General features: G+C 46.2%; 1 protein-coding gene across 10 annotated transcripts; it reads left to right on the top strand.

Moving 5' to 3' along the window:
• Positions 1 to 6: 6 nt before the first annotated feature.
• Positions 7 to 22,675, top strand: LOC114020843. 10 transcript variants are annotated; one of them, XR_005227024.2, is made up of 5 exons: positions 10 to 77; positions 7,920 to 8,159; positions 10,305 to 10,428; positions 10,603 to 10,725; positions 15,477 to 22,675. XR_005227024.2 is itself a non-coding variant. In XM_043524228.1 (5 exons), exons 2-5 carry the CDS (start codon positions 8,087 to 8,089, stop codon positions 22,210 to 22,212), a joined length of 492 nt encoding a protein of 163 aa, XP_043380163.1. In that variant the 5' UTR covers positions 15 to 77; positions 7,920 to 8,086; the 3' UTR covers positions 22,213 to 22,675. The 10 variants fall into 10 exon arrangements, 2 of the variants coding, with proteins under 2 accessions (XP_043380163.1, XP_043380164.1); XM_043524228.1 differs by having other exon boundaries at positions 15 to 77; positions 22,041 to 22,675; XR_005227025.2 differs by lacking the exon at positions 10 to 77 and adding an exon at positions 93 to 308.
• Positions 22,676 to 22,988: the final 313 nt, after the last annotated feature.

A 22,988-nucleotide genomic window follows, 5' to 3' on the forward strand; every position in this document is an offset into this window, starting at 1 on the left:
GGGGGAGGGGCGCGGGCGGCCATTTTGAAGGGAGGCCGGCGGGGAGCGATCGCTGCGGATAGCAGAGGGCCGGGGGGGTGAGTAGGACAGGCTCCCGCCCTCCCCTTGTCCCCCCGTCCTGCCTCAGAGCGGGGGCAGATCGGAACAGGAGGGGGCTTGAAGTTGCTCCCCCAGGCCAGGCGGGGGGCGCTGCTCCCCCAAGCCAAGAAAAGGGGGGAACTGGGCTTCTCCCTTGGGGTGCGTCCTCCCTAGGAGAAAGCCTGTTCCTGGCACGTGGGGGCTAACGGGTGGTATCTAACGCCACAGAGGTATTTAGGCTCCTAACTCCCAATGAGTTCAGTGGGAGGTGGGTGTGATGGGTTGGACCCCCCACCCCCCGTGGTGCCGCGCGATGTACTGAGATTTAACTGAACCTGCCTGCTCTACTAGCCTAGGCTCCCTCTCCCTGTCTTGCTGAATTAGGCTCTCTGGCCTTTGGCAGCGCACACACACACATACAGGTAGGGCCGCACAGCTGTAGAAATACAGAGAGTCTGCAAACAGCTCTCTGTGAGAGGACTCGGCTAGGAAATCACCGGGCACTCAAGTGCAGCGCCCTTCTGGAGAGTGCACCCCAAATAATATCATCTTGTGCTGTATAGAAAGATCTGCACAGCACAAGCTCAAAAAAATTTGCCCTCTCCCTCAATGTGTATAGAGAAATGCACAACTTCTTGCTCCCCCCCCCAGTTATAAATTGCACAAACTGTGTTTAATAATAAACACAAACAAGTTTATTAACTATAAAAGGTTGGTTTTAAGGGATAGCAAACAGAACAAAGCAGATTACCAAGCAAATAAAAGAAAACACACATACTAAGCTTAAGATCTTAAAGAGACTGGTTTCAAGAAGTAATTTCTCACCCTAAATGTTGTTTTAGGCAAGTTCTAAAGTTTCTGTAGCTTAGAGTTTTATTTCTCTTTACAGAGTAGACTCCTGTCTTAGGCCTTGTCTACGCTGCCACTTTACAGTGCTGCAACTTTCTCTGTGAAAAACACCCACCCTGAGTGCTGCAAGTTTCAACACTGTAAAGTGGCAGTGTAGACAGTGCACCAGCGGTGGGAGCCGTGTTCCCAGCACTGGGAGCTACTCCCCTCATGGAGGTGTTTTATTACAGCGCGCTGGTGCCATGACTACACATCCACAGCACTTTGACAGTGCTAGTGAAGCTTTGGCTACACTTACAGATGTACAGCGCTGTGAGTTAAACCCGCCTTCCTACAGCTGAGTAGGGAAAGTGCTGCAGTCTGTCCACACTGACAGCTGCCAGCGCACTGTCGTGGCCGCATTTGCAGCTGCATTGGGAGCGGTGCATTATGGGCAGCTATCCCAGCATTCAAGTGGCTGCAACGTGCTTTTCAAATGGGGGGGAGAGAGGGGGTTTTTGGGGTGCTGAGAGTGTGTCAGCATGCTGTCTTGTAAGTACAGACCCCTCTCCGCCTCTCTCTCACTCACTGAAAGCAAACGGCAGCTGTTTCTTTTTTTTCTCATAGACAAGATAAGCAGCTACTTGCCAAAACGGACCCCAACCCCCCACCCCCCTCTTCAAGCAACCATTAGCTGTTGGAGCCCCCCTGCCTGCCTCTCATTCATTCAAAGCAAACAGTAGCTGTGTTTGCTTTTTTGATAAGCAGCCCCCCCCCCCCCCCCATGGAGCTTTGAAACATACTTCCCCATCTGGAGTTCACAACAAAACAAGAGAGGATGCTTCAGTTAAAAGGATTATGGGGAGTTTCTGGAGGTCAATCAGTGCATAATAACGTTACTCCCCGTTTACACTGGAGCTGGAGCCTCTCAGCCAATGCGCAACAGCTGTTAATCCTCTCAGGGAGGTGGAGTACCAGGAGCACTCCAGCTAGGGAGTCAGAGCACTCTGGGAGGCTTTATTGCGGTATAACGTGCAAGTGTAGCCAAAGCCACCCACAACAGTCTGGACTCAGCACTTGCCTCTCCCACAGTTCAGTTCCTTTGTCCCTTCAGGTATTGTCAGCAGTCTTTCTTCTTGGGGAGAAAGACAATGGAGGAAAGTCCTGTTTGCCTTCCTCCCCAGCCTTAAATAAAATTTACATAAGGCGGGGCTCTTTTGTTCGCCAGTCTTGACTTCCCCTTCCTTTTAGTGGAAAATTACTAGAAGTCCAAGATAGTGTTTAGTACCAGGTGACAGGACCATCTAACCTAGTAGTAAAAAGAAAAGGAGGACTTGTGGCACCTTAGAGACTAACAAATTTATTTGAGCATAAGCTTTCGTGAGCTACAGCTCACTTCATTGGATGCATTCAGTGGAAAATACAGTGGGGAGATTTATATACACAGAGAACATGAAACAATGGGTGTTACCATACACACTGTAAGGAGAGTGATCAGGTAAGGTGAGCTATTACCAGCAAGGGGTGTGGGGGGGGGGGAACCTTTTGTAGTGATAATCAAGGTGGGCCATTTCCAGCAGTTGACAAGAACTGAGGAACAGTGGGTGGGGGCGGGTATGGAATAAACATGTAGTATTACTTTGTGTAATGACCCATCCACTCCCAGTCTTTATTCAAGCCTTAGTTAATTGTATCCAGTTTGCAAATTAATTCCAATTCAGCAGTCTCTCTTTGGAGTCTGTTTTTGAAGGTTTTTTGTTGAAGAATTGCCACTTTTAGTGGCATATGCTTAACTTTGGTCTGTAATCAAATTACCAAAGAGATTGAAGTGTTCTCCAACTGGTTTTTCAAAAACTGGTTACAGTGTGTATGGTAACACCCATTGTTTCATGTTCTCTGTGTATATAAATCTCCCCACTGTTTTTTCCACTGAATGCATCCGATGAAGTGAGCTGTAGCTCACGAAAGCTTATGCTCAAATAAATTTGTTAGTCTCTAAGGTGCCACAAGTCCTCCTTTTCTTTTTGCGGATACAGACTAACACGGCTGTTACTCTGAAACCTGACCTAGTAGTGTCACAGCTAAATCCCAGGACACCTCTCAGGAAGGAGAGAGATTAGTATTCTGGAAATCTTATTGTTTCTTCCTAATGGCCCATCAAAGCTGATGACCTGTTGTCTGGTGGGTGTCTCCCAAATACATACACAGTTGAAGTGAGCTGTAGCTCACGAAAGCTCATGCTCAAATAAATTGGTTAGTCTCTAAGGTGCCACAAGTATTCCTTTTCTTTTTGCGAATACAGACTAACACGGCTGTTACTCTGAAACAGTTGTAATTGTTACATAGTCAATATTCCTAACTTTAGATACAGAAATGATACATGCATACAGATTGGATAATAACATTCAGTAAATTATAACCTTTCCAGTGATATCTTACATGAGCCATCTTGCATAAAATATATTGTAATTATGCCAAGGCCTCCACCTCAAACCACTGATAACTGAAGACTCTGATTCTGTAAAGATGTATGCATATGCTTAACTTTAAGGTTGTGAGATCTTGGTGGGACTGCTCATGTGCTTTGTATATGTGTACGTCTTTGTAGGCAGGACCTAAACAGACATCCTTCAGAAAGCAAAATGAGAACAGAAACGATGAGATTGAGTAGGGAGGTTAAGTGCACATCTTCCTAATTTCATGATTTTTGTATGGTTTTTTTTTGGTAATAATATCAAACTATTCAGGTTTGAATACTGCACCCATCATCCTGGTGTCTGATTCCCTTGCAGGGATGCTGTACTACATACTTGCTGGAGGAATAAAGAGGATTTGGTTCCCACATTTGTATGAATAGTATTAATTTTGAAACTGTTTCTTCAGAAAATAGATTGGGTGAAAATAGGGTTAAAATGGAAGTAGAATTGTAACCTCAAATATAGCAAAAGTGCTAACATACACGAGGAGACAGGATGACCGAAGGAATTGCTAAACAGAGATGATGCTTTTCACCTATAGGTCACCATTTTGAAGGCACCTTGCATGTTGTGACAGAAAACGGTTATCACATGGTTTATATCTTTCAGGGAAACCACTTGACAGCTTTACTTCACTTTCTAGCAAGCAGGTGTCCAAGCCACAAGAACAAAATTACTGTGAACAATAATTGGCCTCTGTCAGTAGTCTCTGCAGAGCTCAAAGGTTCAGCAGCGATTGAAAATGAGCTATCCTCACCCCCAGTATGGCCCTTCTAGGTTAGAGTTAGAGCATGTTGGTGGGGAAAGGTTGCACTGCCACTGTTCTTTAGATAGAGGATTTCAATTTCCAAAGCTATCCGTTTCAGCCCAGATTCTCAAAATGTATGGCGCCTAACTCCCTTCATGGAAAAAGAAAGAAACCACCCAACGGATATCGGCCACTATGGGAGACAGGATATTGGAGTAGGTAGGATCATTGATGTGATTCAGAATAGTTATTCTTATCTTTGTAGGGATAGAGTTAGGCTTTTTAAAAAACAGATCTTTGGATGGTGTGAGTATAAGGCTCAGAGCAGCTCCATTAAACTCAACAGAAGTACAGTACAACGTCAGAGTTACAAACAGGAGAGTAACAAACTGACCAGTCAACCACACACCTCATTTGGAACCGGAAGTACACAGTCAGACAGCAGCAGAGACAAAAAGAAGCTAATACAGCACAGCACTGTGTTAAATGTAAACTACTTCAAAACAAAAGGGAAAGTTTAAAAAAAAAGATTTGACATGGTAAAGAAACTGCTTCTGTGCTTGTTTCTTTTAAATTAAGATGGTTAAAAGCAGCATTTTTCTTCTGTGTAGTAAATTTCAAAGCTGCATTAAGTCAATGTTCCGCTGTAAACTTTTGAAAGAACCACCGTAACGTTTCATTCAAGAGTTACCAACATTTCAGAGTTATGAACAACCTCCATTCCCAAGGTGTTCGGAACGCTGAGCTTCTCCTGTGTGCTGATTTACGCCACCTGACGATCTGGGCCCTAAGTTTCAGGAGCTAAATCAGGCCCTGTATCTCATTACAAAGCTCCTGAGCCTCTCAGCCCCCATCTAAATAAATCATTTGTCAACACACACTTTGAGATGAACTTTTTTAAAAATAACTTTTCCGAGTGAATGGGCTTGTGACATTGGTGTGGTAGTGACTATGGGCCAGATCCAAAGCTGGAGTGGCTGCAAAGGCTCACACTGACTTCAGTGGGTTTTGAATGTGGCCTGAGGAGAGGCAGTGTAACCTTAGGAGACAAAGTCGTTTAAATTCTTGAGTTTTCATCCTAACCATGCTATTGAATCACTGTAACTTTGGGCCAGTCTCTGGGTGTCAGTTTCCCCATCTACGATAAATTGATGATAATGCGTACCTCCGGTGACTGGTGTTTATGTGCTTTGGAAACAGAGGGCTCAATACACAGAGCAACACTCGGTACACCTGAGCGTGGGGCAAGGGAAGAGAGAGCTTCATGCCACCTTTCCTTCCCCCCATGGCTCCTGGGACTGACTGAGAGCCAGTCTGGCTCTGGATGAAAGTCGCTGCAGTCCCAAGGCTACTCTAAGTTACACCAGCCTGTAATGAAGCCCCTAGGAGCTGTTGGTTTGGAACTGTCAGAGCACAACATGCTCTGACCCCCCCACCCCCTGCATCTAACAAGCCTCCTATGCTGGGGACAGTGTAAAGGGGCTGATGTAGAGTTAGCTCCTTTGGGCAGCTATAAGGCTGGTGCAGAGGGACTATATGGGCCAGGATCTAGCCAAGAAAATGCAACATAAGGAACCGTCCCTGTACACTGCTCTGCATAAGCACAGAGGGTCTGCCCTGCATAGAGCAGTTTGCAGGATCAAGATGCTAACTGTTATTAGCAGCAGCTTCAAGTGTTAAGATGAACATAATACACTGAGCCCCTTAAGACGCTGTGCAGTAGGGTGACCAGATAGCAAGTGTGAAAAATCAGGACAGGGGGGCGGATAACAGGTGCATAAGACAAAGCCCAGAATACCGGCACTGTCCCTGTAAAATCTGGACATCTGGTCATCCTATTGTGTAGCCAGATGCCTGCAGGCTATTTTTAAATGTTTTTTTTTTGTTTTGGGTTATAGTATTTAAAAACAAACAAACTATTTCCTAATGCAGAGAATCCTTGGTACACAGCCAATATAGTGAAGAATTTGAAATCCCCAGGCTCTAGTGTTGGAAACATACATATAAACCTGCATATAAAATTAATTAAAAATCATTTAAAACATTAAGCAAGCATTGAGGAGAAATGACTCAGAGGATGTTTTCCTGCTTGCCAGGAGCTTTCCTGATATAAGACAAGATCCTTAATGACAGGTTTCAGAGTAGCAGCCATGTTAGTCTGTATTCGCAAAAAGAAAAGGAGTACTTGTGGCACCTTAGAGACTAACCAATTTATTTGAGCATAAGCTTTCGTGAGCTACAGCTCACTTCATCGGATGCATAAAAGTGGAAAATGCAGTGAGGATGTTTTTATACACACAGACCATGAAAAAATGGGTGTTTATCACTTCAAAAGGTTTTCTCCCTCCACCCCACTCTCCTGCTGATAATAGCTTATCTAAAGTGATCACTGTCCTTACAATGTGTATGATAATCAAGGTGGGCCATTTCCAGCACAAACCAGGGTTTAACAGGAAGGGGGGGCGGGGAGAAAGGGGGTAGGAAAAAACAAGGGGAAATAGGTTACCTTGCATAATGACTTAGCCACTCCCAGTCTCTATTCAAGCCTAAATTAATTGTATCCAATTTGCAAATTAATTCCAATTCAGCAGTCTCTCACTGGAGTCTGGATTTGAAGTTTTTCTGTTGTAATATCGCAACTTTCATGTCTGTAATCGCGTGACCAGAGAGATTGAAGTGTTCTCCGACTAGTTTATGAATGTTATAATTCTTGACATCTGATTTGTGTCCATTTATTCTTTTATGTAGAGACTGTCCAGTTTGACCAATGTACATGGCAGAGGGGCATTGCTTGCACATGATGGCATATATCACATTGGTAGATGTGCAGGTGAACGAGCCTCTGATAATGTGGCTGATGTTATTAGGCCCTGTGATGGTGTCCCCTGAATAGATATGTGGGCACAGTCCTTATTGTCGGCATTCAGCTTCTGTGGCGGTGAACACGGGACAGATGGCCAGACAGATCTTTGAAATCTGGGCTTGGCAATCTGAGAGGTCTCGACACAGCAGGGAGAGTGAGAAAACAAAGGCCCAATTCTGCTATCAGTTAGTTGGACACAAGTCCCACTGATTTCCATATTTGTGCCCATTATATGGCAGAATTAGGCCCCAAGAGCCTATCCAAAACCAGTGGGGAAATGGGCAGAAGAGTCTCTATGAGATTTGAAGAAAGTAGACAAGATGTATAGGAAGGGCCTGATTTTTATTTAAATTTCCTGAGATTCTGGTTGATCTGGGCCCTGTTTAATTATAGCCTATGCTGCCCTCTCCTCCAAACACCTCCAGATAATTTGGCATGGCTGAGAATCCCTGTTTGGGAAAGACCTAGGCAGGGCTAGACTTATGAAGGCACAACGATGCATTAGTGGCACTGCCTCTCCAAGCCACATGACAAAATTAAGTGTCATGTCTAAGATGGCAAGGAATAAGCATAAGCCAAATAGCTTGTGGAGTGACAGAGAATATCTAAGTGCTCAACATGAAAGGATTTGGGCCTCCCTCTCCTAGAAAGAATAGCCACTGGGAGCAAGTTCAGAGAGGTGGAACTGATGACTATTGGGCTCCTCTGTCTGCTGCGGGTGTTCCTAGTGGGAGAGCCCCACAACAAGTTGCTTATACTCACAGGTGATGAGCATAGCCCATAGAAGGGCCAGAGAATTCCCCCACCTCAGCCTCTATTGGCCCATTTGCCGATACGAGGGCACTGCAGTGGGCAGAGGGGCGTAGCAGTTATGGGAGGACACCTTAGCACTTCCCCAGATAGATGCAACTTCACCTTCTTCCAGAACGTGCTCGTCACTTGCAAGCATTGCCATGCCAGGGCTGGTGCTGGACAGAGGCTGCTACCTTGCATCAACAGCGAGCTGTGCAGGCAAGAGGGCTCCGAGGTTGTTAGGTTGAGGTGTGCGCTAGAAGAGAAGTGCAAGTGTCTTTGGGACCATGGGAGCAGCACATGAGGATGAGAAAAGGAAGCATTCTTCAGTACTGGGAGAAAGCACAAGACACTGTGAGAGCGGCTAGGAAAGGTAATTGATCTGATCCAGGGGGCACGGGGAGGGGAGAAGGAGCTGATTGAACTGGAGGAGCTTGCAGGCAGAGGGAGTGGTATCCCTGTCCTACTGTAATTCTCACACAGCTTCTACAAATATATAAGACCAAAGGGAGCCTGAGATGCACTGGCAGAGCTGGGGTGAGAAGTGTGCTCAGCAACAAAGCGTAGGAGTTTTTGGCTCATGATTTACAATGTCAGGCCGAGGAAAATAAGGAGGTAAAGCAAGGGCTAAGGTGAAATCTCGCTTCTCGCGGGCTGGGTTGCAGTTCCCGGTGAGTCGAGTGCACCGCTTGCTCCGCAAAGGTAATTATGCTGAGCGGGTGGGGACTAGAGCCCCGGTGTATATGGCCACGGTGCTGGAGTATCTGACCACTGAGATTCTCGAGTTAGCCGGCAAAGCTGCTTGGGACAACAAGAAAACCAGAATCATTCCCTGCCATCTGCAGCTCGCTATCCATAACGACAAGGAGCTCAACAAACTGCTTGGGAAAGTGACGATTGCTCAAGGGGGTGTCCTGCCCAACATCCAGGCCATGCTGCTGCCCAAGAAAACCGAGAGCCATAAGGCCAAGAGCACGTGAAACTGATCAGGAAGAAGCAAAAATCTTCAGTCCAAAACCACAGATTGGTCCTTGCTCTTACCAGTGCTAATCACTGCATTTTGAAAGCCTGAGCAGCAGCAGGTAGGGGTGGGGTTGTTGATCTGGCGACGATCTTACCTCTAGCTTCTGACTTGCGATTTCACAGGCCTACACCTCACGTGGGTTTTTTTCTTCTTGGTTGCTTTTCATTGTTACACCAATCCACTCCTTTTTTGCACTGTGTTTCCCTTCTTTCCCTCTCTCCCCCCTTCACTTCTCCTTGAGTATCTAGACGGAACTTCACACAGCTTGTCTTCCCAAGTGCCCCAACTTTGCCGACAGACTCCACTCGTCCAGTGGAAAAGCATCCGTCATTTCTCTTGTTGGTGTCAGAACAGGACCATCCAGCACAAATTAAACCCATCAATCAGTTCAGCTCCATCTTCCCGGTAGTTCAACAGAGAGTAATGAATAGCAGGGAGGGGTTTTGAGATCCTAGAGTTTCTGTCACTTTCTGGGGAAGAAGAATGAGGATTTTGTATCATTATTTGTGGTGGGAAATGGTAGGCAGAGTGGCAGGTGGGTTATTATATGGTAATGAACTTACCCTTATCAATGGAACCAGAACTGCTCAGTCATCTGTGTATCATAGGCCCTGTATTGCTAACACCTAAGTGGGTTTCTCCTTTTGCTCAAGTAGAAGGGTCTGTAATTTCAGAGCAGGAAGGTCTTGGCACTAATTTTCACTGCTTCTGTATACCTCTGAATGGCCGTGATGTTCAGCATAGTGATAGCCATGAGGTTCCTGTGTGGCCATAAATATGTTCCAATATACTGATATATCTGAACTCTCTCAAGCATGTTGCTTTGTGAGTGATATAGAAGAAGCTAATTTGGACCCTGAGGCAGAAATCTTTCACCCAAATTCAAAACACTCAGGTTAGCACTGGAGCTGACATTAATAGCTCATTAAGAATTGTAATCTTTCTTTATTTCTTTAAACACATATAGGGCTGACTCATTTATATTTATGCCCCTTTACACCACTCTGGCAATGGAAAGTGGCCTTAGACTGGATATAAATTATTATTAAGAACCAACACCGTCCTGCTCTGAAATTGCAGATCCCTTTCACTTGAGCGAAAGGAGAATCTCCCTTGGGTGTTAGCAACACAGGGTCTATGACACACAGTCGAGCAGTTTTGGTTTCCTCCAATAAAGGTCAGTGATGTGCCTGCACACACATACACACATGCGTGTGCCAGTACTTTAAGTCCCATGACATTGCCAGTGTGATATAAAAGAGAATCAGGCCCTTATATGCCTAATGGTTAAGATCGGGGATTGAGAGTCAAGAACAACAGGGTTCTGTCCCCAGCTCTCCCACAGACTTGCGGTTCATCTTCAGTAAATCACTTGACCTCGTTTTACAGATGGACAAATGGTTGCACAGAGAGGTTGATACCTACCCTCCTATGTCATTTTCAGAGCCTCTTGTAAAGCACTAGTTTAGTGCTTGTGATTATGTCTCCCTCTAGTGGCTGAACCCAGAGACTCCACAACCTGCTACTTGCTACCAGGGAACTTATTTTGCAGAACAGCTTGTGCTTTTATTGCAGAAGTTCCAGGATTTGATCCTCCCTGGCAACCGTGTCTTTTCATGTAAGTGGCCACAATTTATTCTGCTTGCATGCATGATGCTATGGAAGTGCCAAATATCACTAGTATCATCATCTTTGGATTTAATCTGCTGAACTCCAACAGGACTGGCTCAAGCAGGTGCTGATTTTTTGTCTGAACTGTTTGCCAAGCACTAACTGAAAATCATTCTTCTAGGAGGTCAAGGAGGACAAGCTGGTGGGATGATTTAGCAGCTCAGTTCATGCTGCTGCATGTCGCAGAGCAGATAAAACTTCAGGACTCTTGCTCATGGAGTTGGAACTCTCACTATGGCAAGATGTGAGTAGCAAGCATCTGCAAAGCAAGGGGCTTGGTGTTACAGAGGGGAATTAGAAAGTAACTACCCTGAAGTCAGTGGAGCTTCAGCAGTGTGAAATTGGTGTGAGAGGAGAGTTAGGCTCCAAGTGTCTCCTGCTAGCTGATCCATGGAATAGCCCTGGGGTCGTCCTTAGAAGTGTCACCCTCCGTCTGGAGTGGGAGCCCAGAATCGGTGATGGCCGAAGAGAGTTACAATAGAGGGAGAGAAGTGGTGGTGGTTCACTAGAATGGAACCAGGGGAGAGCCTCTTGAGCCTGCTGGAACCAGGTACAAATACAGAGATAAATCTCCTTCCTATAGCTGAGGTACGTAACATAATTGACAAAAGAACAACCCCAAATGCCTGTCTCTCAGGGACGGGTGGCACTGAGTGCTCTCCTACAAGGAATGCCAAGAGAGGGACTGATGAGGTTAGAATCTGTCTGCAGAGCTATGAGAATTTGGACCAAACTCAATTGAGGAAGGATTAGAATCTTTACAGTATAGCCCTGGATGGGTGTTGCTGGGTTCAAGGTCCACTCTGTCTCCTGCAGTGAACGCAGAGTGATAGTTGTCAGAGGATCAAAGCCAAGCCACTCCTGATTTTATGATTGCTGCATAATATGTCCCGGCCAAGATGATACACAGTCAAAGGAAAGCAGGGACAGAGCCTGGCTTGTGGGATTGGAAATGAACTGAAGAGCCTTTGAACTCTAGATTACCAAACTGAGGGTGGAAGTCACCAAAAATCTTTCCTAGCTGGCCACTGTCTACATGAAAGGAGGTGGTGGTGTCACTTCTGTTCCTAATGGATGAGTGTCCATATCACAAAAGCCACTCTCCCCATTGCAGAGTACATGCACACGTTAGCAGACATAAGACCATTGGAACTACTATACTGGATCAGACCAATGGACCAGTTAGTGCTGGATAATGCCAGATGCTTCAGAGGAAGATGTAAACCCCTGCAGTACACATCACTATAAACCTCTACAATCATTCCACCGTGGGGGAAATTGCTTTCCGAGCCCATCTGCTGATGCCCTGAAGCAGGAGGTTTAACTGTTGTCCCAGCTCATATAGCTACAGCTGCTGTTTGCTCTCAGCAGAGATGCTAAAGATTGAATGGGTTGTGGACACTGGACTGAGCTCTCAGTCCCTGTGGATGCTCCCTCCACATCAGGATGCACAGTGCAGAAGGTTGGCCTGCTACTTCTCCTTCTGTACCTGGGCTGTGCACTGAGGATTTCAGTCACCAGGGCTGAAAATCCAGCACCTAAAGCCATTGATGTATAAAGAGACAGGAGAGCAGCAATCCAGCGACTGAAGTGATATTAGACTCTGGAAATAAGGCATGACTTTTTAACAGGGAGGGTGATTAACCACTGGAACAGACCGCCAAGGGGAATGGTGGGTTCTCCAGTTCTTGATGTCTCCAACCAGAGTGGATGCCTTGTTGGAAGATCTGCTTTAGCCAAACACAAGTTACTAGGCTCAGTACAGGAGTAGCTAGATGAAATGTAATGATCTGTGATATACAGGAGGTCAGACTAGTTTGATCTAATGGTTCCTTCAGGCCTTAAACTCTATAAAGCTATGAAACCAAATGAGGGATTAGTTCAACTCCCCCTGCAAAGAATCACCTCCAGTCTGCATTATTGGCCTGAGCCCCAACAAACTCATTACATCCACAGTTGCAAAGCATTCTGTCTCATCTAGGCTGAGCACATTCATCCCTGTGTCCTGGTCTATTTCCCCACCCTCCATCCCAACTCCTCTTCCTCCCCACAGCCTGGAATATGACAAAAGGGCCAAGATAAGAGCAAAAAATAACAATCAGAAATTAATATTCAATTACACAGGCGCCAGATAAGTGAAATGAATCAATCTGTGCCACAGGCAGATAAGCGACTGCCTCTGGCCCTGAGAAGCAGCTGTCTCCTAAGAGATAAGGAGGTCATCCTAAAACAAAACCATTTCCTGCATCCTCCCTCTGGTACAGCCCCTTGTCTCCCTCGCTCCCTGTTTCTCTTCCTTCTCCTTCCATAGTCATTTCATCTCCCCCATTACTGCAGCCGAGATTCAAAGCGAGCCCTGCAGAACCAGAGCGAAACAAAAGGAGAGCTGAAAAGAAAAGGTTTCCTTCCTTCTGTGCAATGTGACTGTTGCCTCTGCGTACCCCCTTCCAGATCTCTGACATCTTTTCCTAGCAGCAGCTGTGCTGCAGAACATAGTTGGACTGGAAGCCAGGGGAGAGGCAGAGAGATAACGGAGCGATACAGAGACAGAGAGGCAGAGCTGAAGGGATTTCTCTCTTGCTGCAGGCTCAGGGCTTACAGAGAGAGTTAATATATTTGGCTGCCTGCAGACACTGATAGGAAAAAGCCATTCAGGGCTGGCAGCAGAGGGGAGAGGATGGGGGTGAAAAGACTGAGAGCTTGCGGCATCTCTGACTCCCTTTTGTATTCAGCCCTTGTGAGCTGCCCTGTAATCCTGCAAGACAGAGATCGGCGGCTACTGTAACTGCAGCAAGCGCGCGAGTGCTGATGTCGGAGCGAGCGGAGGTTCATCCCCTCCAATCTCTGTACATCAGGCTGAAAAACAGCAACCGAGAGCTGTCTGAACAGCTAAGTCTCAGTCGTGGCCGACATTGCCCATGCATCACAATGAGCCAGGGCGGAAAACAAACCCAATATCCATTGGCGCCTCTCAGGGCCTCTTCTTGTTCTAATATGTTTGGCAGAGAGCATGTGGCTGAATCCAAGAGCAGCAAATGCATTTTCTCGCCACCGTACCGTGCTCCTTCATCATCTATCCATCCATCACCGGTTATTAGGGCTGGCCTGCCACGTCAGCTCCAATAGTCCCTGTTCCGGACGAGAGACCAGTTGAAGGCTTATTTAAATATTTCCTGACAGCTGCCTTTTGGGTGAGACTGCAAAGCCTAAGTCCTGCTCTAAGCAGCTCTGAGAGATCCCAGGGCACATATTGCAAGGGTAGGGCTTGCCACCCCAGGGTCCTGGCTGAATTCCAACTCAGTTCATTGCACTATGCCTGTCTCACGTTCCTCTGCTGGGTCAGTTGGATGCAGTGGCCAAGATTTTCAGAAGTGGCTAGTGCTTTGGGGTGCCTTGGGTTGCGGGGCTTCCAACCAGAGACACTTGAAAGGGGCCTAGTTTCAGAAGGTGCTGAGCACCCACCCTCTGAATATCAGACCCTTGTAAGGCACCTCAAGCTGGGCCCCCCCAATATTGAGGTATCCACAGTCACTAAATTCTTGGCCACTATTCTGAGGGCTGGTTTCAGTCAGTCTCGGGTCCTCTGCAAAGCTGTTCAATTGAGCCCCCATTGCTGCCACGCCCACGATTCCATGGATGACCTTCCCCTCTCCACACACCTCCCCATCGTTCCTCTGGCTTGCCAGCTAGAGGGAAATTCAGTGCCAGGTGGGGGATGGGAAGGCCAGTAGGGAATGTGTCCACAACTGGTGCAAGTAAGAGCAGCTAGGAGCACAGCAAATTGAGGCCTTCTGTCCAGACACCCCAGTTTCCCCAAGCAGAGCTCTTGGGCAACTTGGGCGTTACACCATGTGCCGGCAGGCCATGAGCACTGACTCGTATCACACTAGTATTTCAACATGGTCTACGTAGGACTCCGGAGATCCCGTGCCCCACCACACACTGCACGTGACTTGGGCAAGTTACTTAGTCCCAGAACCACAAAGCTATTTAGGCTCCAAACTTCCACTGATTCCTAAGTCTCTTAGGCCTCAAAGCTCCTCAACTTCCATTCATTACAGCGTATGCAGCATAGTTGTAGTCCTTCTATCTAAAAAAGAGCTCTGTGTGGCTCGGAAGCTTGTCTCTCTCACCAACAGAAGTTGGTCCAATAAAAGATATTACCTCCCCCACCTTGCCCCCCATTGGTTTCAGTGGAAGTTAGGATCCTAAATACCTCTGTGGATCTGTGCCTCAATTCCTCAGTTGTAGAATAGGGAATAGCTCTTCCCTGCTTCTCAGGGACGTTGTGAGGATGAATACATTAAAGATTGGGAGGTGCTCAGATATTAGGGTCATGGGGCCCCTGTGAGTGCCTAAAATAGGATCAGGGCCCCTCTACATCATGGCTGGGAAGTGTCTCTGTGATCTGAGCTCCTGCTGTGGCTGCTGGTTTGACAGCTCCCTTTGCCTTCTTCCCTTCCTGTCCTAAGCTTTTGTGTAGTGCTGCTGCAGCTGTGTCGCATTACTGAGTGTTGTTGCTGTGTTTCACCTCCAGAGGTGCCTGCATCAGTTTGTTATGCTCTTTGGGATGCTGTGTAAGTGCAGGACCGTGAGCGGAGGCTGACTGGTTAGAGGATTGTTTATTGGGGACATGGAGCTGCTGGCTCAAAGCCAGACCAGGTGGGGAACGACCAAAAGTTGTTACCATCTGATGCCTTTTTGATGTGAAATGAGATTGATGGTCCCAGTCCAGTTGCTCATGGGCAGGTACACAGTGCTAGTCTCTCCAGTGAATGGGCTCAGGAGAATGAACTCCCACTCCAGAATAGGGTGGAAGTACATGGGTGGGGAAGTATGGGGAAAGCTAGCACTCCTGGGATCCACGCTGTGTCCCAGTCTCTAGGGCTGTTGATCCAGTATCGTTTGCCAGCACTAAATCAACTTCAGACAGAAAAAAAAATAGTGATTCCTAAATGATTTGCATGGATTTATGACTTCATGTCTCTTTTAAAGGATCTTCCCCACACGGTGGCATTGGGAACATGAACAGTAACGCTTGCTCAACAGGGCTAGAGCACATCCCCGACTCTTCAGAGAACAGATCCCTGAGTCTTCACAAGAGAGCCTGATCTGAAAGGCCCAGGCTCAAAATCACAGCTAGCTCGTTTTAAGCTTTTTTTTCCTTTGAGATTGCATCAAAGCCCATGCATGGTTTTCTGTTGCCTTCAGTGAGAGCAAGACCAGGCCCTTACTCCTCATGGCAGTCATAATCATTCCAGGTGATTTTTCCATTTCCCTGGAGAGAATGCAGTGCTTGGATCTCTTTGAGTTCACCCACTGCCAGCAGTTGGACAATTTCAAGACCTGCTAGCACTGAACATGGGTCAGCCTGGGATTCAGAAAGATCGGACATTTCATCTTTCTAGGGCACTGCTATCCCCTAGTGGCAAGCTGGAAAAGTGACATGTCTCCCTGCTGCTTTAAACCGGGAAATGATATAGAGAGGGTGCAGCCTGAATGGCTAAGAGTTATTTACCCCTTTTTTACACACACACACACACACACACACACACCCCACCGTCCTGTCCCTCACATGACTGCAGATGATCGTGGACACACAGGGCAGTCTGGATTATTGAAAAGAGAGGCAGATGGCTATGTAGACATTTTTAGTTTACCATCAGAGAGTCCCTGTAGCTTTTAGAATGTGGGGTTGTGGAGGTTGAATGCCTGGGTGGATATGATCTCCGCCTTGTCTATTAGAACCTGGATGTTAAGCCATAAATCATCAGAATGGGGATTTTCTCTAGGTCTACAATAATTTCTCAGACTTGACCTTGATGCACAGAGAACACTAGATAGGCAATTCTTTTAGATAGAAATAAGTCCCGGCTTGACAAAGCCCTGGCTGGGATGATTTAGATGGTGTTGGTCCTGCTTTGAGCAGGGGGTTGAACTAGATGACCTCCTGAGGTCTCTTCCAACCCTAATCTTCTATGATTCTATGATAAAGAGAATTACATGGCACAAGGAATTAATGATCTCTGTACAGTCAGAGATGAGATGACCACCATTTTTTTATTTTGTTGGAGCGTGGCTAGAATTTTATTAATTTGAGTTTATCAGGATAATGGGAAAAATTCTGAAAAGCACGTAAGTGACTTGGGAGCCTAAAGCTCATTGATTTTTTCAATGGTACATGGGCTCCTAAATCCCTAATATGCATTTGAACATTTTGCCCAATGACAATAATGTTATTTATCAAGCCTCCTGCCAAAGGGGTTGGCTGGTGTACATTAATTATTACTTTAATTTGTATTACAGTAGCATCCACAGAGCTCAAGTGAGATAATGGTCCCTTCTGCCCTGCCCTTCTGCCCTTCTGCCTTGTGCTAGGCACTGTACAAATGCACGAGAGAGTCAGTGACCCAAAGAGCTTACAATGTAATTCAATGCCCATTCAAATAAATAGACTCTTCCTATTGACTTCTGTTTTAATTTAATCTGGCCATAAACAGACAAGACAATAAAGAGATTTTAAAATACAATTAAGCACAGAGAACAAACAGAGATGTGACTGGCACAGGGCAAAAAGGGGAGGAATCAAGTGTAGGCGATTATTCCTGTAGGGGGAGCACCAGATGGGGCTCAGAGGTGGTTTGCACACTGTCTTTCAGAGGCACATGTTCCTGAGTAGCTCTGCAACTGGGTCTGATCAGACAAGAACCCCTTAGAACCATCACTCTGAGAGTCTGAACTGAGTTTTGATTAGTGGGTCCATCCCCCTCCCCCCACTCTAGTTTCTAGCTGGGTGGAGGCCACGTGAGAAAGTCTCTTCCCATGAGATCCTCAGGAAGGAGAGGTTTTGAGAGGCTTGGGCTGAATATTCAACCAGTTGAGCACATACCAAAGCACTGACCCTCATGAGCTTCACCCAGCCTGAGAGATGCCATGGCTTTGGCCCTCTTTCCCCACCAGACCCTGACAGCTGATGTCCCAGCTGCCACCGCTTTTCCTGTCCTGAGGGAGAGATTCGAGGTCCACCAATGAAACGTAAAGCAAAAGCTGCTGGAGCGGCAGTTCCAGCCGACAACCTGAACAGAGCGGGAAAGCGGGAGGCAGACTGGCATCTGAGAGATTGCTTTTTTTAACTCTGAAGAGAAATTGGCCAAGCAGCACATGTTCCCTGAGGCGGTTTTGCTGCTTCAAGCTCATTTGCGGATGAAGGTTCCATTTTTTCGATCCTCCATCTCCTGTTCCGTACTAGTCCTGGTTCCCCTGGAAGTTTTGGTTCTGATGAGTACCTCAAGCCCCCTCGTTTCTCCTTTTTCAATTGGCACCTTGGCTTTTTACTGTTAAAAACTGTGGGTTTTGAGCCCCTTCCCGGCCTCGTTTCAGAGTGGGGGGAGCAATTGGAAAAGTTGGGGCACTGTCATATCTGCCTGACTGGGGAGCAAGAGCAGCCTGGAATTGGAACAGGAAGTTGATCCATTTCCATATTGCCTGCACCTCTCCCTCCGAGTGATCCTGCCATACCCAGAGAGGAATTGTGTCCGACTGAACTCATACACCTGCCTGCTCTGCATCATCTCTGACCCTGGACTGCCCAACAATGAATTGAGTCCTGCTGCATCCTCACTGTAACCTTGCCTGCCAAATAAATGTTCATGCCCTTTTGCACTTTGGCACCAGCCTGGCACTGCTGTACCTCAGTATTTCTGGCCTGATGCTGCAGAGTTAGGTTCCACCTGGGCACTTGGCAAGATGTAAGAGCAGCTCGCAGGAGACATCTGAATCTGATACCATCTCCTTTGCTCTGAACCCCAGTGAAGAACAAGAGGCTGAGCAGCTCAGTAATACAGAACAAGTGACAGTTTGATTTATTCTGGTGTTAGTGAGGAGCTTCTTGGGCTGCGTAACAACACATCCAGCAGCTCTCCAAAGAGGCAGCATGCATACAAGCCTGGGCATTAGGAACTCCTGAGTTCTAATCCTGCCTCTGCCACTAATTCAATGTATAGCCTTGGCCACATCACTTAATATCTTTGTGCCTCAGTTTCCCATTTGTTAAATGGAATAATTATCCATGTGCTCCTCCTTGGTAGAGTCTGGATCCCCCTCAAAGTATAGTGTGATTGGAACCCAGGCTTGGAGAAGGGAAGAATGGAAAGAGGTATGTTGCTCTCTGATCACAATCTAATTTAAAGTTGCAGTAGCGCTGTCTTCTTTAGAGTTAGCCAACGATCTATGAGGGAGGGAGGATCAGTGACTTGCCTGAAGTCACCCAGGAAAATGTGTGGCTGAGTCAGGAACTGAACCACATCTCCTGAGTCCAGGGCCTTAACCACAAGACCATTCTGCCTTATTCAAGGGGATGCTGAGGTGGTATTTACCTCACACTGATCAACACACTGAGGGCCAGATCCTCAGCTGATGTAAATCAGCACTGCTCTGCTGAAGTCAATGGGGCTATGCTGATTTACACCACCTGAGGATCTGGTCCTGAAAGTTCCAAAAGAAATAGCTGCCCCTGAATAGCTATGAGCATATGTCCTGATGCCCGTGTGCTATGCGTCTTGCAGAGGGGTGTCGCCTGTTAGGGATTATTCACATTCATTATTGCCTGGCAGAGACAACAGCCAGGTACTGGAGCAGAGGGCGCCATGGGTTGCTTAGAAATGCCCTAAGTTTTGGCTGCCTGCCGGTAAGAGATACCTCATGATACACACAGATGCCTTTTAAAAACATTAAGCAAACACAAACACTCCATATACAAACCCCACATGACAAAGTCACAAAACAAACACACAGACACAGGAATGAAAAATCGTGAACCCCAAACAAAGGGAAACACTCAACATTTAAAATACATGAGACCAGATTTTCCCTTTACAATAAAAACGTGAGCAGGGCAGAAGAGGAACAGAGCTAGAAAAGAGTAAATTGCATCCTGTCATCCCACTAAGAATTTCCAATAGGGCAAGGCAGACGTTTCATAGAAGGAAAAGGTGACGTTTATTCAAATGTAGTAAAAGGAGCCTCATTTATGACTCCTGGAGACTCAGTGTGCAGCTGTTTGCCTATAACACAGCAATCATGTCAAACGGGAGATCCCTCTTGCTATGTCAAGGGAGCAGGCATGGGAGCCAGCAGGTGTTTCAGCAGGAGCATTCACACAGGCAATATGAGGGTGGGACTGTGGTGCTGAATCCCGGCAGAGAGGATAACTTGTGAGAAAGGTCAGTCTGAAGGGGATAAGAAGAGCGAGTGCTGTACACTCTGTACAGTAGGGGCCTGATATTTGGAAGTGCTGAGCAGCCACATCTCAAATTGAAGTCCCTGGGTGCTGACGATATTTGTCCCCTCTGAAAATCAAGGCCTACATGGAGAGAGAGCGCTGCATCCTTTATCTATTAGCGCTTCCCATCTCAATCCAGCCGTAGCCACGCATACCTATTAGCTCCAGAACAGCAGTCTCACAAATGCTGAAGTTGGAAAACAGCGGATTGTTTTGTACAACCAGTAACGTCTGCTGCAGAGTTAAGCTAACAAGATTTATCTCCCATCACAAGCACCTAGGCCATTCAAAGTCAATCAGCTGGAAACCAGAGCTCCTCCATTCAATAACGTTAACCTGAACACCAAAGAGCTTATGACCTAATGTGGAGGGGTTCTAGCAGGACCATATTGCCAACAGATTGTAAGCTCCATGGGGCAGAGGCCGTTTCTTCCTATGTGTTGAACAGTGTCTAGCACAACAGGGTCTTGATCTGGATTAGAAATAAGTCAATATATATTATCAATATGACATGCATATCACTAGAATGGGCTATTTCAATTTGGCATCAGCCCATTCAGCAAATACATCGTCCCCCGAAGCGCAATAACCTCTCATTAGCAGCAGAATTAGATACAAAGAGGGGCAGAAGGAGAAATGTATATCTGTCCTATGCAAATACAGGGAACATGTCGAGTTCAGGATGTAGCCCTGGCCACACCTCCTGTTGGGAAAGCCACACCCACTTTTCCATACCAAAAGTGAACTAGCCACTTGTAACTTTTGGTGTAACTTGCACCAATGGAATTCACAACACAGCCAGACAACACATGGAAATGTACCACAGCGCATACCCACAAGTGCATACAGAACACAGAGCCAAGCAAGGCCAAGTCTACACTGGAACCTTTTGCTGGTATAATCGCATCGGTTAGGGGTGGGGGTTTTTTTAAATGACATTTCAATACTTGCAAAAGCCCTAGTATAGATGTAGTTATACCTGCTAAAAAGTGCTTTTGCCACTATAGCTTATTTCGCTTGCCAAACCAGGATAAGCTATGCTGGCAAAAGCATTTTTTGCCAGCATACGTTGCATCTACACTAGATGGTTCTGCCAAATAGCTATATGGGCAAATCGTCTCTAGTGCAGACTTGGACCAAGACATGTGGGAAGCACCTTGGACTGTCTGGCGCTGTTGGAGCAGAGATTGTGTGGTGTGGCTGGTGGTGGCCATCTCACCCCATACCACAGAGACAGCAGGACCAGTGAGGGGAGAGAAAACTTTGGTATTGGGGATTGTGCCTTTAAGGGCTGAGCTTCCTAGACAGAAACATCTGAGGTCACTCTCTCTCCATGAAAAACCTCTTCAGCCCAAACTGGGAGATCAAGCCCCCTCAATAGGAAAGACTCTCCTCTATTTTCAAGCTCCCCCATCCCTACTTTGAGACTGTCACAGTAGTATGATGGATAAAGATGACCACAAAAAAATTAGGGTTTTTTTTTTTAATTTCCTTTTTTTTCACCTCAGAAATATCAGGAATGTCAAGCCCCCTCTTCCCTGGTTTTGTGGGAGGACTTCTTGGGAGATTCACATGTGCTTACAGGCACTCAGCAGCTTAGCTTAGTGGTTCTCAACCAGGGGTATGTGTACCTCTTGGAGTAAGCAGGGTCTTCCAGGGGGTCCATCAACTCATCTAGATATTTGCCTAGTTTTACAACAGGCTACATAAAAAGTACTAGCGAAGTCAGTACAAACTAAAATTTCATGCAGACGATGACTTGTTTATGCTTCTCTACATATTATACACTGAAATGTAAGTACATATATATTCCAGTTGATTTATTTTATAATCATATGGTAAAAATGAGAAAGTAAGCACTTTTTCAGTGATAATATGCTATGATACCTTTGTATTTTTATGTCTGATTTTGTAAGCAAGTAGTTGTTAAGTGAGGTGAAACTTGGGAGTACGCAAGACAGATCAGACTCCTGAAAGGGGAACAGTAATCTGGAAAGAGCCACTGGCTTAGTTGAAGAGTTTTAACAAAGATGTACTTTCTCCAGAGTGTTCATTGAGCATTGAAATTAGATTAATAAAACAGAGCAGTCTGATGAAAAATTCCTCCCCATCCCAATTGTTCAGTCTCCTGTGATGGCATAGTTTCACTAATTCTTCAGAAACTTCCAAGGTAGATAAGACCTGATTTTCTAAAGTAAAAACAGATTATTATTTTTTTAAAAAATCTTTCAGAACTTCTAATCAAAAAGACAGAAGCCCAATCTTTATTTCTTTTACAGGTTAAATTTAAGACGTGAAAGGGACAGGACTGGATCACCCAGTGGATTTACTAACTCTCTAACAAGCTCAGATGTCACAGTGATGATCATTGGACAGATAGATGGGTTAGATGTGCTTGCTCACCTATCTAAGACAGAACCAGAGAGCTCTCCTCAGTTTTCCAGGCTGTAGGATCATTTCCCCCCAGTTTGGAGGCTGAGCCATACTGCTGTCAGGAATTATTTGTGTTTATGACAATAATGGGCCCAGTGCTGCTTTCATTTATAACAGTGTAAATCAGGAGTGAGCCCATGGCAGCCAATAGAATTACACAGGTGTAAAGTCAGTGTGAGAGCAGAATCAGCTCCAGGGTAGTTAGTATGAATAAGAACAAAGGGCAAAGTTCTCTGCTGGTATAAATGGGTAAAACTCCATTGAAGTCAGGGGAGCTGCAACCATTAACAACAGCAGAGAACTTGGACCAAGATTTTGATGAGAGACTCTCATCGGCTCGGTTTTCCTCTCACACTGGTATAAATAGCTCCTCTGGAAAAGTGTAAAAAACACTGAGAGCAGAATCAGACCCTTTATAATCATTGGTATTGCTGTACTAGAGACCCTGACCAAGGCCCCATTGCAGTAGATGCCATACAAACGCATAGCAAGAGATAGACAAAGGGGGGAGGGGAAAATGAGGCACAGACAGGGGAAGTGACTTGCCAAGGTCACACAGGTCAGTGGCAGAGCCAGGAACAGCACCCAGGTCTCCAGAGCCTTAGGCTAGGGCCCCAGCCATTACGTCACACTGCTTGGCTCGACCACAATTCCATCACATACAATCATAGCATTCACCCACATTGGATCAGTGGGAGGGTTTGAACCATAGACCTTCAGATCAGCCCTGTATTACTTAAGCCATCTTCCTTTCCTTCTTGCTCAAGGTAGAATCAGTCCTTTTCTTGAAAAGC

Source organism: Chelonia mydas, chromosome 10 (genome assembly GCF_015237465.2).
Source record: "Chelonia mydas isolate rCheMyd1 chromosome 10, rCheMyd1.pri.v2, whole genome shotgun sequence".
In the NCBI taxonomy this organism is placed as follows: Eukaryota; Metazoa; Chordata; order Testudines; family Cheloniidae; genus Chelonia; species Chelonia mydas.